The sequence below is a fragment of the Aspergillus pseudodeflectus genome (genome assembly GCF_044049435.1).
Source record: "Aspergillus pseudodeflectus strain CBS 756.74 chromosome Unknown BJX68scaffold_68, whole genome shotgun sequence".
Taxonomy (NCBI): Eukaryota; Fungi; Ascomycota; class Eurotiomycetes; order Eurotiales; family Aspergillaceae; genus Aspergillus; species Aspergillus pseudodeflectus.
Genome location: NW_027263844.1, coordinates 1 through 12,883, shown reverse-complemented (window position 1 = coordinate 12,883; position 12,883 = coordinate 1). Strand labels below are relative to the sequence as shown.

General features: G+C 54.4%; 7 protein-coding genes across 7 annotated transcripts; 5 read left to right on the top strand and 2 right to left on the bottom strand.

Moving 5' to 3' along the window:
• Positions 1-301: 301 nt before the first annotated feature.
• On the top strand, positions 302-1,615 carry BJX68DRAFT_271793 (uncharacterized protein; the record flags this gene model as incomplete). The annotated part of the gene is made up of 3 exons (XM_071047035.1): positions 302-513; positions 591-1,056; positions 1,148-1,615. The coding sequence occupies 3 exons, from the start codon at positions 302-304 to the stop codon at positions 1,613-1,615; spliced, it is 1,146 nt and encodes a 381-aa protein (XP_070893857.1).
• Positions 1,616-2,705: 1,090 nt separating this feature from the next.
• On the bottom strand, positions 2,706-3,886 carry BJX68DRAFT_271792 (NAD(P)-binding protein; the record flags this gene model as incomplete). Its single annotated transcript, XM_071047034.1, has 4 exons — positions 2,706-2,956; positions 3,062-3,414; positions 3,488-3,723; positions 3,782-3,886. 4 exons carry the CDS (start codon positions 3,884-3,886, stop codon positions 2,706-2,708), a joined length of 945 nt encoding a protein of 314 aa, XP_070893856.1.
• Positions 3,887-4,238: 352 nt separating this feature from the next.
• Positions 4,239-6,722, top strand: BJX68DRAFT_279076 (Zn(II)2Cys6 transcription factor; the record flags this gene model as incomplete). The annotated part of the gene is made up of 5 exons (XM_071048657.1): positions 4,239-4,429; positions 4,489-4,613; positions 4,665-6,089; positions 6,150-6,435; positions 6,525-6,722. The coding sequence occupies exons 1-5, from the start codon at positions 4,370-4,372 to the stop codon at positions 6,720-6,722; spliced, it is 2,094 nt and encodes a 697-aa protein (XP_070893855.1). The 5' UTR covers positions 4,239-4,369.
• A 277-nt stretch (positions 6,723-6,999) lies between these two features.
• On the top strand, positions 7,000-8,275 carry BJX68DRAFT_258607 (uncharacterized protein; the record flags this gene model as incomplete). Its single annotated transcript, XM_071043551.1, has 6 exons — positions 7,000-7,015; positions 7,117-7,218; positions 7,321-7,628; positions 7,660-7,712; positions 7,750-7,798; positions 8,156-8,275. 6 exons carry the CDS (start codon positions 7,000-7,002, stop codon positions 8,273-8,275), a joined length of 648 nt encoding a protein of 215 aa, XP_070893854.1.
• Positions 8,276-8,979: 704 nt separating this feature from the next.
• BJX68DRAFT_189771 (uncharacterized protein) lies at positions 8,980-9,903 on the bottom strand. The gene is made up of 2 exons (XM_071037357.1): positions 9,586-9,903; positions 8,980-9,516 (listed from the first exon to the last, which is right to left on the bottom strand). Exons 1-2 carry the CDS (start codon positions 9,829-9,831, stop codon positions 9,097-9,099), a joined length of 666 nt encoding a protein of 221 aa, XP_070893853.1. The 5' UTR covers positions 9,832-9,903; the 3' UTR covers positions 8,980-9,096.
• Positions 9,904-10,642: 739 nt separating this feature from the next.
• Positions 10,643-11,643, top strand: BJX68DRAFT_189757 (ankyrin repeat domain-containing protein). Its single transcript, XM_071037356.1, has one exon. The coding sequence runs from the start codon at positions 10,744-10,746 to the stop codon at positions 11,281-11,283; it is 540 nt and encodes a 179-aa protein (XP_070893852.1). The 5' UTR covers positions 10,643-10,743; the 3' UTR covers positions 11,284-11,643.
• Positions 11,329-11,706, top strand: BJX68DRAFT_271788 (uncharacterized protein; the record flags this gene model as incomplete). The annotated part of the gene is made up of 1 exon (XM_071047033.1): positions 11,329-11,706. One exon carries the CDS (start codon positions 11,329-11,331, stop codon positions 11,704-11,706), a length of 378 nt encoding a protein of 125 aa, XP_070893851.1.
• Positions 11,707-12,883: the final 1,177 nt, after the last annotated feature.

The following is a 12,883-nucleotide window of genomic DNA, read 5'->3' as shown; positions in this document are numbered from 1 at the left end:
GCGGCCCCCGTGGGCCGTTCCGATCTACGAACCAACAACATCCCCCAGGAGCAAGGATCAACATGGTGATATACTGCGACGGGAAACAGCCCGCGCTGCGCCATGCTTTCCGCCCCCAACCCGCATAAACAACGACAGGGCTCACCTCACCCAGTACCTTGTCGTTCTCCAGGAAGAGCCGCCAGAACTCTCCACACCAGCAGGGGACTTGAAATAAAACCCGTGTCCCTCCCGTACCCCCGCGACCGCGCGACCTTGGCCGTTTGCTTTCCCAGACAAATACGCGCCTCCCCTCGCCGCAATGAGTGGAACAGACGCCCAGATATTTGGAATATATCAGTCCTTCCAGCTGGACCTTGCACGGGCGGTCCTGGGTCTCGACTGCCTGTTTGCAGCGACGTCATTGGGGCTCGGCATTGGAGCGCTGGTACTACTGCGGCGAAGGCCTGCGAAATTTAGATTCGCGGCGCTGCCGCAGTGGGCGGTTATTGGGTTTTTGTGGGTAAATTTCCTGTATGCCACGCCAGCCCTCACTTGCACATGATGACAAATGAGAAGAGGGTGACTGGCTGACTGACGCTGCCATCCAGCTACGGAATCTTCAGCTCAGCCCGGTACGGCTTCGTGGTGCATGGCGCCGCCGACCAAACCGGGAGTCTGGAAGATTGGTATCTCGTCGGCAACATCCTGCCGTTCCTCCTCCTGTACGCCGGGAACTGCGCGTTGATCTACATCCTCTACTACACCCTGCACCTCGTCCAGGCCGGATGCCCGAAATCGCCAACGCCGTCGGACCGACGCGTGAAAATCCGCTGGGCTCTCGTCGCTCTGTGTACCGCATTGTCGATCGTCGACTGGGGGCTCCTAACGAAGGCCCAGCTCATGACGCAGCCGTACGAGGCGGGGTATATGTTGGGGAGCGAGGGGGCGTATGCCAAGGCGTATGTCGGGTTCGATACGGCGACGTATCTAGTGCGACTGGGGATTTCGGGGGAGATTATGTGGTGTGCAGCGGGGTTGTGTGTGAGCACCATTAGGAGGAGGTCAAGGTGGCGGGTGAGTCCGTTCCTCGCCCCCAGACAGTTTTGAGCGGGGCTGTACGGCCAAAAGCCTTGGTTCAAACTAACAGCCGTTTTAAACTGGTTAGGCCCTCTCCATCCTCCTCCTAATAACAGCAACATTCTTCCTCGCCCTCAACCTCATGTGGACGATCTTCGACATCATCCGGCTGCCCATCTTCGCCGCAGCAGCAACAGGTTCTAGATCCGATGGTTACTACAACGCATACTACACGGCAAACATCTGCCAGGTGTGCTTCTACCTCATCATCTACGTCGGACTGATCTCATTTTGTCTCCGGTGGGGGTGGCTCGCGAGGCGCGATGAGAAAGAACAGGCGGAGAGGGATGAGAAGGAGGAGATTGAGCGGGCAAAACTACCGCCCGAGGCGGATTCGAGACCGAGGGCTGTTGCAGAGGTTGATGGCCAGGGGCTGGATTATGAGGCGGATTCGGCGCCTGTTAATGAGGTTGATTCGGTGGCAATTCTGGAGGCGGATAGTAGGCGGGTTTTTGGGCCGCCGGTTGAATTGGATTCGACGGAGATTCATAAGTAGAAGGGGGTTCCTGACGGAGGGTCATATTAGATCATACTTAGCTGGCTTCATGCATTGCGTTTGGCAAATAGGCATTCCAGAGTCAACATTAGTGAAATCTCTGTGAGAGGCAACCTAGGTTGCGACTCGTTTCAACCGGCAGTTGACTTATAGGGCGTCGATATATACATTGTCGGATGATATTGACAGGAAATCTCATGCCAGGGCTGCCATAATTCTGCCCCCCACCCCCCCACTAACAACGCACTCGGATGGGGCATGCCTCCTCTCCGTGCTGCGGGAAATACGACAAATTCAATGCACAGGCCCCGAAGCCGCCTTGGAAATGCTCAAGAGCGAGTCCAGCTCATCAACAGGCGTTCTCCCCAGCCCACCCTCCGTCGCAACCCCGCACCCCTTCACGGCAGCGAGGGCCGCCTCAATTCTCCTCTCCGTCCTCTCCTTATCATTCGCATGTACGAACCCCAGATATAGCTTCGTGTCCGCCGGCGAACCCACCTCCAGTACCAACCTCGTCAACCGCTCAAATTACGCCTTATGATCCCGATCCTACTATACAGTGTGGTCGCGGGCGGCTCCGGTAGATGACCTCTGATCTGAGTGGAAGCCACAAATACACCAATTCCCACTGCGACGTCTTCGGACGTTACTATTATCGAACTTCCAAACTGCATTAAAAAAGATCAACCAACTTCAGTGAGCCATTAGTACAGAGATAGAGAGCATGTACGCTGGATTCCGGCACACAACAATCACCAGTATCCCCTATTATAAAGCCTTGATTCAGCTGCGGCATGAGGAAGCACCATATACACCAGATGCGGTCTAAAGACAGGCCCACCTATTACATTGCCGCAGCAATCATCCTCGTCGCCAGCTCACCACTAGGAACATCATGCTAAGTACGGGGTAGGAAATGCATACTACTAATGGCGAACGACCTTATATTCGCCCAACCGTGTACAGAGATCACGGAAGGCTTATTCCATACGCCCGCGGCTCCCATAGAATATTGATCTCCAGCACTTTATTCATTTCAGTCACTAACTAATGACGACTAAACCACCTGGCCCGAAGAGCTATGACTCCGCTAAGCCCCCCACCCCTCCTGAAGAACATCCCGGACACTCCGGGGCTTGATTTGCAGGAAACGCTGGTTAAGCGACCCTTCCTCGGGTAAATTAAACTCGCCCGCACTTGTCCAGCGACCAAATATAGAGAGGATCGCCTGCAGCTGTTCCTTGGGCAAGAACGAATAGGATTCCGAATGCGAGGGCAGCTCGGTGATCTTGAACGAGTTCAACAGTTCCTCGGAGTCGTGCGTGATGGTGAATTTGACGCCTGTATGCGGGAACACGTATTGCGGTTAGCATTCATCCGAACCATGGACAGAGAGATAGGTATATGGACAGTAAGATGGACGGGTAGATGGGCAGGTATACGAACCCTTAACCTCCTCGGCAATAGCAACAAACTCCTTCCAGCTCTTCTTATCACCAATGACCGTGCTCCGCTCAGGCCAATCCGGCGCGCCCACCAGGGCAGCAACAAACTTGGCCACGTCAAACGTATGCGTAAAGACAATAGGCACATCTCCAGACCCCGGGATCGCTGCGACGTTGTTTGCCACGTCGACGGCGAAGTCCAATTTGGGGTTCAGGTAGCTCTTCACCTTGGGGATCCCATAGTAGTCAAGGAAGAAGCCGTTTGAGACAAGGGTATACTCGAGGGTTTTGGATGAGCGCAGCTTTGCGGCTGCGGCGAGTTTGCCCTTGCTCGGTGGGAAGAGCCCTGCATGTCTAGATGGCCGCGGTAATGTTGTTAGCGTGTGCATGTGAGAGGGATAGTGTGTAGGAGGATGGAGATACTCACGCTTCGGTGTACCGTATGCCGTACTCGCTCGGGATGAATCGCTTGGTGCTCGAGGAGCGCTCGGCAGCTTCAATGAGGTTCAGCTGTGAGGTGCTGGTGGCGTCGTCAAGTATAGATACGGCGGACACGACGGTGTCGATTTTATGGCTTTCGAGCAGCTTGGTGAGTGCCTCAACATTGGAATAGTCTGCGAGGAGGAGTGGAATGCGGAGCGCTTTTGCTTGCTCGTCGTCGGCCTGATATTACATGGTCAGCGAACGAAACCCAGAGAGCAGGGTCATGGTTGGTGCTAACCTTCCTTGTCAAAATATAGACAGAGTGGTTCGTAGTGTCCCTCAATGCCTCGACAATGGCGCGTCCCAAGTTGCCGGTTCCGCCTGCGACTGCGATGATGGCCATGGCTGGAAATGGTGGTAGAGTGGTAGAGTAGTAAAGTACTAGATTGACTTGGAAGCTTTCTGCTTGATGATCCCTTCATCGAGGCGAGGGTGTATGGCGGTATTTATCCTTCCTGGCCCATTGCATCGGAACCAATAGCTTCCGCTGCGACGGGCAAAGATATCCATCTGTCAGCGATGCTTAACAATGACAGTGCGAGACCCAAGACTTGCGATCACACTTCAGGTAGTGTGATTGGCCACCTGTGCAGATCCGGCCTCGTCGTCCCCACATTCAACCAATTTCTGCTGGCGGGAATTTGTCAGTCGGATGCAAATTGCTTCCGCCGCACCATCGCCGCTCATCTAGAGTCCGTCGACCTAGTCGTTATCGAAATTCGACAGAATTCTGTCTGCGAACTGGTAGCTGGCTCACCCGTGCATAGCCGACTTAGACACCTATCCATCTTCAGCTGCCTGTCTAAAACGAATCGCCTGGTCCACCATGCAGTGCTCGGAAGAAGCCGATTCGCCACCTACGCAAAGACGGAGTCGAACTAGCAATGTGCGATACACTTGCCTGCCAACACACCATAATCTTGACTAACAGTCTGTCTGTACCAGGCATGCGTACAATGCCAGAGAAAGAAGAAACGCTGCGACGGCGGCATGCCACAATGTACTTCGTGTACAGAGCGCCAACTCCAGTGTACATACCTCGGGGTCAGACGTCGCGGCCGAGGGAAAGCGTTTGTAGTTCAATGCGGAATGGATGGCGTCATTAGCTGACCGTATTTTAGGAAAGTATATCTGGAGAAACTCGAGGCCATTGTTGGTGAATTTGAGACTTCTTTGCGCGGGAATTCGACGAGTGATCCAGTAGAATCAGCCAACAATAATACTTCCAGCGTTGAGACCCATGCGGACGAGGCCCAGTCTTCCTCCAGCTTGCCAGACGTATTACCTCTTTTTGGGCCAGGGGCCAAAAACCCCCCTGAACTACACCCTGGCTCAGTTGACCACGACAAAGTACAGTCGGCGGTGAGAGAAAGATTATTCACAACCCTCCATGAGCAAATATCACCAGAAAAGCCCTGGATGGCGCCAAAAAAGGGGCCATTCACCAGTTCAATCTTCATCCAACTCCCTCCAAAGCCCTATCTCCAACTTCTGTTCGAAGTCACCTTTGTCGAGCCCTATCCCATGGTGCCAGTTTTCGATCTTCATGTACTTCTACGCCTCTTGGACCAACACTATTCCCACTCGCCGACTTTCTCCCTTGAGAATTACCCGCAACGCTGGGCAATGCTAAACACAGCAGTCGCCATCGGAATCCAGCTCCGGGCCGCGAAAGGGTCGGAAGCCGAGATGGTGGCAAGGTCATGGCCGTTTTTTAAGAATGCGTTCGGCATGTACGTTCCTATTACTTTAAGAGGTGTGGATATATTGGCCCTTGAAGCGCTTCTCGCCATGTTTGCATACATGCAGGGATCGAGTGATTTACGAACGACCTCTGTGCTCGTATCTTCGGCCGCACGGTTCGCGTTGACACTTGGATTGCATCGAGAGACGTATTATTCTGGACTGGATCTTGGCGCAGCGAATCGCGCCAGGCGTGCCTTCTGGACTTGTTTTGTCCTTGACAGGGACATGTCAACCAGGACAGGAATGCTTTCGAATTTCGACGAGGAGGCGATTAGCGTTGATCATCTTGATCTCATTCAAGCTGAGCCTGCTGCATCCTCAGCAGAGACCAGCCACAGTGCGAGACCGCGAACCAATAATGATATGTCATCGTCTGCAGCGTCCATTCTCTTTCTCCAGTCGAGGGTCAAACTCGCAATTCTCCGATCCACTGTTGACAAACTGCTCTTTTCCAAATATGCCAGTGAACAGAGCGTCCCCGAGCTGTTGAGCATCGTTGCTGAGCTCGAGCATCAGCTGATAAACTGGAAAGCCCACCTCCCATCAACCCTCCGACCTGATCACATCAACCCGCCCACAACAACAATGGGCAGGCAGCCTATACTCCTGATGCACATGGCCTACTATAGTACTCTCTCCAAAATCCATGGCTTTGCAGCGCACCTCGGTTCCAAAGGCAATAGTAGTAGTAGCGTCATGTGGCAAGTCAACACCGCACGGATCGCTCAGGTATCAGCCGCGGCGGAAATAATCCGGTTACTGCAATTCGTATCGCGCGAAGAACAGCCGGGGCATCTATGGTGCGTATACCTTGCTGAGCTGTCGAGGGTGAGCTGTTCTTCTAACGGATCCATTCTTAGGAATCTTCTATTGTACCCTGTGGCTGCATGCATCATGCTCGTCTCGATTGTTCTCGAGAGTCCCACGGATACCCAGGCATGTTCGTGCGCGCAGCATATTGGCGATATTGTCGCGTTCTTGCGAGGGTTGCAACATGATAGAGTCCTTGATGTGCAAGGCCTACTTGATCTATGCGGCGCATTTGAGACCCTGGTCCGCGAAGCGATTTCGGGCGCGGTGGATGGAACTGCGTCTTCGGGTCCACTCCACAACGGCATCAACCCAGGCCTTGACACGCGCAGGCAGGTATGTTGCGAGTCCTGAATTAATTACAATCAAGACAACGAAAGAAGGGGAGAGAATCGAAAGGATCATCGTACTAACCACTACAGCAGCACATCTTATCGTATACCCACGGCAGAACGAGCAGTCTGCAGCTCGCGTCCGGGCTCATGGACAACATACCTGCCCTGTGCTCTATCGCTGCGGGTACATTTTCTGATCTGGTGCCTAAGATCCAAATATCGCCAATTTCGAGCCAGCTTGCGCCATCGTCTCTGAGACCCGAAACATATGGGTTTACGTTTGCGTAATATTGGGTGGACCACCAGTCCCTATCCACCCTGCGCATGAGATGGAGCTTGTCGCGGTCCATGCGTAACGATAAGTCCACGGTTTGTTGTGGCTAAACCGCTCTGGGACATGAAGTACGAGTAGTGTGAACCCCTTGATCCCGGCCAAGGTTTCTCTCAAATCTCGCGCGGTTCATACTGAACGTGACTCCGGAGCTCTAATACCTTGATCTGAGGCGATAGGTTGGTATATAAAGTGGGAGCGCGGGCTTGGGCTTGGGCTTGGCTTGGGCTTGGGATGGATGCTTCCCAAAGTTCAATCACACTTGTGACCGCAAAGGTTAGAATCATCGCGATACTCATCAAGTGTTGCTAACCTGGTCACGCATAGTTTCCATCATACCTACTGCTCCAGTAAACGAAGCCCCAGGCTACGTCCGTGTCGCGCAGTGGCCGAACCTCAAGGCACTTGCTGAGGGCTACGGCAAGCATTTGATGGCTGAATCTCGCAAGCTCAGTGACACCCACCTGGACCTCGTTTCACCGACGGAACTCATATTACACACGACTTTATTGATGACCGACTCTCCAATAGATATCCAGAGTACCAAGGAATGAGGTACCGCCCCGTACAAAGCCTTCGAAGTGCGAGCAAACACCTACCTCATTGACTTCAACAACCCCAACTACGAAGAACAGGTCAGACTCGTAGCGAGCCTTAGCACAGGCCAGGTCCTCGTCGGGATTTCGGGCATCCATAACATCAAAGAGGGCTGCAAGAGAACGTGGACGCCATTCTCCGACGCATCAATCGAGGAATACGCGGATGTTACACCGTTTGCGCCTACCGCAGACCTCATCAGCAAACACATCCTATACCGCTACGCGCCCCGCGACGGTACGAGCACCTCTACCCAAATCAGGGAGGTTTACTTGGCACTGCCTAAGCGGGACCGAGAAGGGTCTTGCGGACACCGAGCCGTGCAAGATGCTGAAGCTGGACGAGCAACTGTATTTGTTGTTCTGGAGCGAGGAGATCATGCTGGAGCGGGGTGATCATGCCTGTTGAGTCGATTGCAGTCGTCGATCTGGAGAAGGTGCGACTCGGTTGGAAGCCGCGGAGTCCTCTCCTGCCCGTACCCCGCGCAGTAACGCGAGAGCGAAACGAAGACTCGACAACCGACAGGGGAAAACATTGTAGCACCGTCGCCGCATTCAAGACCGCGGACTCGAGCACAAGGAATTCCTAGAACATCCTGTTCGAAGAAAGATGAGCCCATGACGCAGCAGAGACGATTTCATACGTCACTTCGAAACCACTACTGACAGACCAAAACCCCCTCCATTGGCTTCAACGGAAACACTCTGGTGCTGGGGATAATATGCTATTTGCTTTGAATAAGGTAACAACTCTAATTATCATTTCTTCGCCATGACTCCGCTCTGGCCTCAAGCCCTCGGGCGTGAGGAGGTTCGTGCTGCGTGGCATGGGCATCACGGCTGAAAAGATCCTGGCGGGCCCTATTACCATAGGCTACTGGCACTCTAAGCCCACGTGTAAACGCCTGTACTAGCAGTGCATGGTATAGCTCATGATGATATAATTCTTCGCAGTTCTTGGGACTATATGACTGTACGCGTGGTTCTACATAGCGGGATATACAACGTACACTGCATATACCGGAGGGACGGAAGGAAATCTATAGAGCCAGAGGTGGTTTGTCGCCTCTGTGAGCCAACGCCATTGCTCGTTGTGGTGCAATGCGTAGCGCAGCTGGTATAGTGTGCACAGACTCCTTCGCAATGTGCAATGCCAAGAAGCTATGAGGGAGTTCTGTGACGCCAAAGGGATGGTCCGCCTCGGCCATGGACGCGGGAGTGGTTCGATTCCGATAGGTTGTGTAACCCCTGTACTCCGTAGCTCAAGCGGGTCCCGAGGAGGGGCCCGAGCTCACTTGCCATGAGGCTGGCTCTCACGGTGCAAGGAGACACGTTAGAGGAGCCAAGGGCCTATTTCGAGTCGACCCTGGTCGGTCTAGCACCAGCTCTGCTCGGGGTTCGGATTACTCGGTGGATGGTACCCCTCCGCCAGCTTTTCGGTTTGAAACGGACGGGTGATGCATCCGAACTTTCTGCAGGGATGATGCAGGGTAGGCGTTGACCCGACTATCACGCGCAGCAGGTCATAAACATATTTACGCTCCGACACCGGCAAACATGCATGGCGGAGCGAAATAAGCAGTGAATCACATGCAGGCTGTGTGATAACTGTCGGAGCGCTCGTCCTGGTCCTCATCCGGGTCCTGGTCCTCGCCGAACTCGAGCAAGGGCGGGCTCTCATCGATGGCGGAGGTGTCAATCACGGCCGCAGTGGCAAACGATGTCCCTTCGTCAGTCAGATCCCCCTCTCCAGTGCCAGTTCAGTAGCCTCAGTAGCGCCCTTCATCCCATTCCGCTCCCGCCATCGCTCGAACCACTCCGTGTAACCATCCTGCATCGAGGGCCCCTCCCCGACCAAATCCGCCTCAACAACAAGAACCATCTTTCTTACCCCGCCAACCTCAATGTGATGCTGCGTAATTGTCCCGTACCTCGTCGCGCCTCGAAAGGGATGGAGTTGAAGCTGGTGGCTGCTACCGGGTTTGAGGAGGGGTTCGGCGATGCCACTTAACGTCTGGGCGGCAGTGGCAGCGGCAGCCTCGACGTCCAACTCTGCCATCTGGTGGATCTGGCCAAAGTCATCATTGTCCTCATCGTCATATTCCTGCCAGGCCAGCTGTTTCCGTCGGAGGAACCATACCGGTTTATCGCACAGCTGCCGAGAGGAGGGGTCTTAGCGGGGTGGCTTGGTCGACTGATTGCGGGGGAGGGATGAGAAGCGTACCTGGAATGCCAGTCCCAGTGCAAAGGTGAGAAAGACAATTGCACCGAGAATTAGGATGATGACTTCGTCCGAGGTCTTTGTCCCGTCTAGGTCGGGGAGGTGGTGGTGACCGTGTCCATGGACGAGATCTGTGGAGTTGGAATGGGCTGTAGTTTCCATGGTAGATTGGGAGGCAGCGAGGGCCAGGACGATGTCAACATGGCCACAGAGTATGAGCGATAATAAACGATGGTTTTCTTGTCTCATCGGCGGTCATGCGTCACGCAACGATGAATAACAGACGCCATCCAGACTAGACTTTTGAAAGAGAGAAAAAAGAACCACCGAGTCATCGGGATAATCTCAACGCAACAATTTATTTTTTTCTCGCCGGCTTTTTTTTCCGTCGACTAGTCCTGCAGGTCAGCCCTTAGCAGACACACAGATTCGGCCAATGTATACCATGACTTACTAGGGCCCAACCCGGAATAGCCCGAGCGACGGCGGCCCCGCGGAGAATGACAGCCAAGCACGGGGCCACGTGCTTGAATTGAGCCATCTGTTTCGCTAGTTGCGAAGTGTCGTCTATGAAGATGCCAGATTGTCCACTTTTCTCGCAATTATCCTCGGAAGTCCACCCGTTTCCAACAAAGGACGTTTTCCGGCGCAGGCAGGCCGATCCCGCTCAGACGATACACTGGAGAAGGGTCCCACATCGCTTGGCCGTCGTGTGCTCCATCTTTATCCGAACTGCGAAGCTTAGTGAGTCTGGGCGATTGATTGTTCCTGACTCGGCTCAAACTGTCCGGACAGATCAGCTCCGGCCAGACCAGTCCAGCCTAGCGCGCGCGCTGGTGTCAGACTCGCGTCTGGAGAGGAATGACTTGCCATCTCGGCCGCCAGAGTGGGGACCAGTTCAAGTCAGTTGTTGGCTGTCAATGCCTGCGCCAGGCCAGCTTGGGCAGTTGGTCCAGTGACCAGCACGAGCCCAGAGAGGGGGCGGATCCCATCCAGGATTTTTACCGACATGAGGCGGCAGTCGTGAGGGCAGGACTCGATGCGAGGCTAAGACGACGAGGCGTGCGTTAAAAAGACGCCATCGTCCTCAGGAGGAAGCGACCAAATCTCACTTTTTTCTCTTCTGACCATACCTGCTGCTGCATCTCGCGACCGCAAGCCATGGAAAACACACTCCCTTTCCTGTATGCCGCCGCGATGGGCGATGTTGCGGCCCTTGAGCGCGAGTACGCAAAGAACCACAGCGTTCTCTCCGCACGCAACCCGGAAGGGCGAACCGCCCTCCACCTCGCCGCGCTCCACGGCCACCCGCAAATCCTCCGCCTGCTGCTCGGCTACGGCATGTGCGCCGCCATCACTGACACCCACGGCCAGTCAGCCCTGCACCTCGCAGCGCAGGGCTCATCCACAGAGGCCGTCGAGATCCTCCTCAAGGACGGCTCAGGCTGCTCAACCCGCGACAACGATGGCAAGACTGCCCTCGCATACGCATACCAGAATCCGTGCAGCGACATCCTCACCCGCTTCATCGACTACGCCCCGAGCTGCGGCGTAGGCTGTTCGCTGACTCCGGCCATTGTCCTCGGGTCTCGCCGTGGATCGAATACCCAGACGAACGATGCCGCCGCTGTCCCCTGTGCACGCCCGGCGCCAGGCCCTCCAAAAAGCTCCGGCTGCTGCGGCACCGTCAAATGCAAATAACTCAGTCAGGGTCAGGGTCAGCGCACCCACGAACCTTGCCACTCGATGTCTCAGCGATGCGCTGAAGGCTCACGACACTCTGAGTCGGATCGCGCTCGCTATTCGTTCACGCTATCCAGCGCCACCACCGCGCCGTCTCGAGAATCTCGACCACAAGACCAATCTCAGCAGCCAATCCGCGATAACCCTGAAACACGTGCTTCAGTCCAGAGCGCTTACGATCCTGCCGGCACGAGCTCGACAGCGAAAACACCTCACCCTGACGCAACAACAACAACAACAACGAGAAACAGCCATTCAGAGGAGCTCATCCCCCGTCCAGTAGCGCAATCGCATGGCGGCACGGGGCGCCTGTCGACCGCACTCGGCTCCCTCGCTGCCATCTTTAACAGGCAGGCGCGCTCGCGCGGACGCCCGCGTTAGCCCAGGCTCCGACTGCGCCCCATGCCCACTAGTAGTATGGTAGTACTGGTAGCCTCTCAGCCCTAGGATAGGGATAGGGTAGCACCTAGCCCGCCTTGTTCCAAATCCTGCTCCCGCCGTCGCACCAGCCGTTCGCGGTGGCTCTCCACCTTTCAGCCGGTGGGAAAATCCGGCCAGACTACCTGATACTACTCTACCTAGTACAGTCGCCACGTCTGGATGTGTAATGGGGGTACGCTAGCATGGTGATAGAGGCGAATTGAGCCGAAACTCGCGTGAAGCTGATCATTCGTCCCTCATATCATGATTACTGTTGAAAACTCGGCGAATGAAGAATCACTAGTTGCTCGTTTATTTAGTATGTATTTACCAGTATCTAGTATGTGCCGCAATGTCAGAAACAGAATTGTCCCCTGAAGTATATATCCACCACCTTTCACGCTACTGGGCGAGGTACCAGTAGTAGGTTACCTAGATACACTCGGACATCCCCCTCAGTCAGCCTGTCGGGTGGACTCAAAGCAAAACTCAGAAAAACTGGACAGCTTAGGCGGGTATCTCCGAGCCCTCAACCCTCAGCATCAGCCAATCGAGTCTCAACCAATACCTCGGTGATTATCCACCCTCTAAGTGGCATTTCTCGCCCTACCCCCGCAGTGCCGAGTCCATGGTGTTCTCGGCCGACTCCGTTTGTTTTCACTCGTTGGTTCCAGTTGGGGTCCCACATGTCTTAGAAGTTAGCTCATGGATCCATCCCTGACTCAGATTCGTGACTCGGGCCGATGTCCATTAGTCGCCGGCCACGGCCAGATTCGATTCTCTGCTTCTCTTCTTTGCGAAATCTGACTACGTGCTAGGGAAAAAGGAGAGTATGGATACAGCGCGCGTTGAACTATGTAAGCGCAATGGAAGTTTACTAAATGATATGGCGACCAGGAAAATAACCACGTTGTTGTGGATCGGAGTTTAGTACCGACAGGCGAGACACTAGGTCTTTCTACTACGAATGGGCCCCTGGAGGCTTTGTTAACTACAACGAAGACAATCCCTCTGAGATCGCTACGATAGGTAGTAAGTCTATGGTCGAATTACGCGCTCTTCAATGAATCCGTGGCTGGAAACATCAGCCACTGTGGTATATAAAATATTACTAATCCTCGAGAGTCCAAATTCAATA

Coding starts and splice junctions, on each gene's coding strand:
- BJX68DRAFT_189757 (XM_071037356.1), top strand. CDS start 10,744: ATGGAAAACACACTCCCTTTCCTGTATGCCGCCGCGATGGGCGATGTT.
- BJX68DRAFT_189771 (XM_071037357.1), bottom strand. CDS start 9,831: ATGAGACAAGAAAACCATCGTTTATTATCGCTCATACTCTGTGGCCAT. Junction 9,517..9,585: donor CACTGGGACTGGCATTCCAG/GTACGCTTCTCA, acceptor TCCTCTCGGCAG/CTGTGCGATAAACCGGTATG.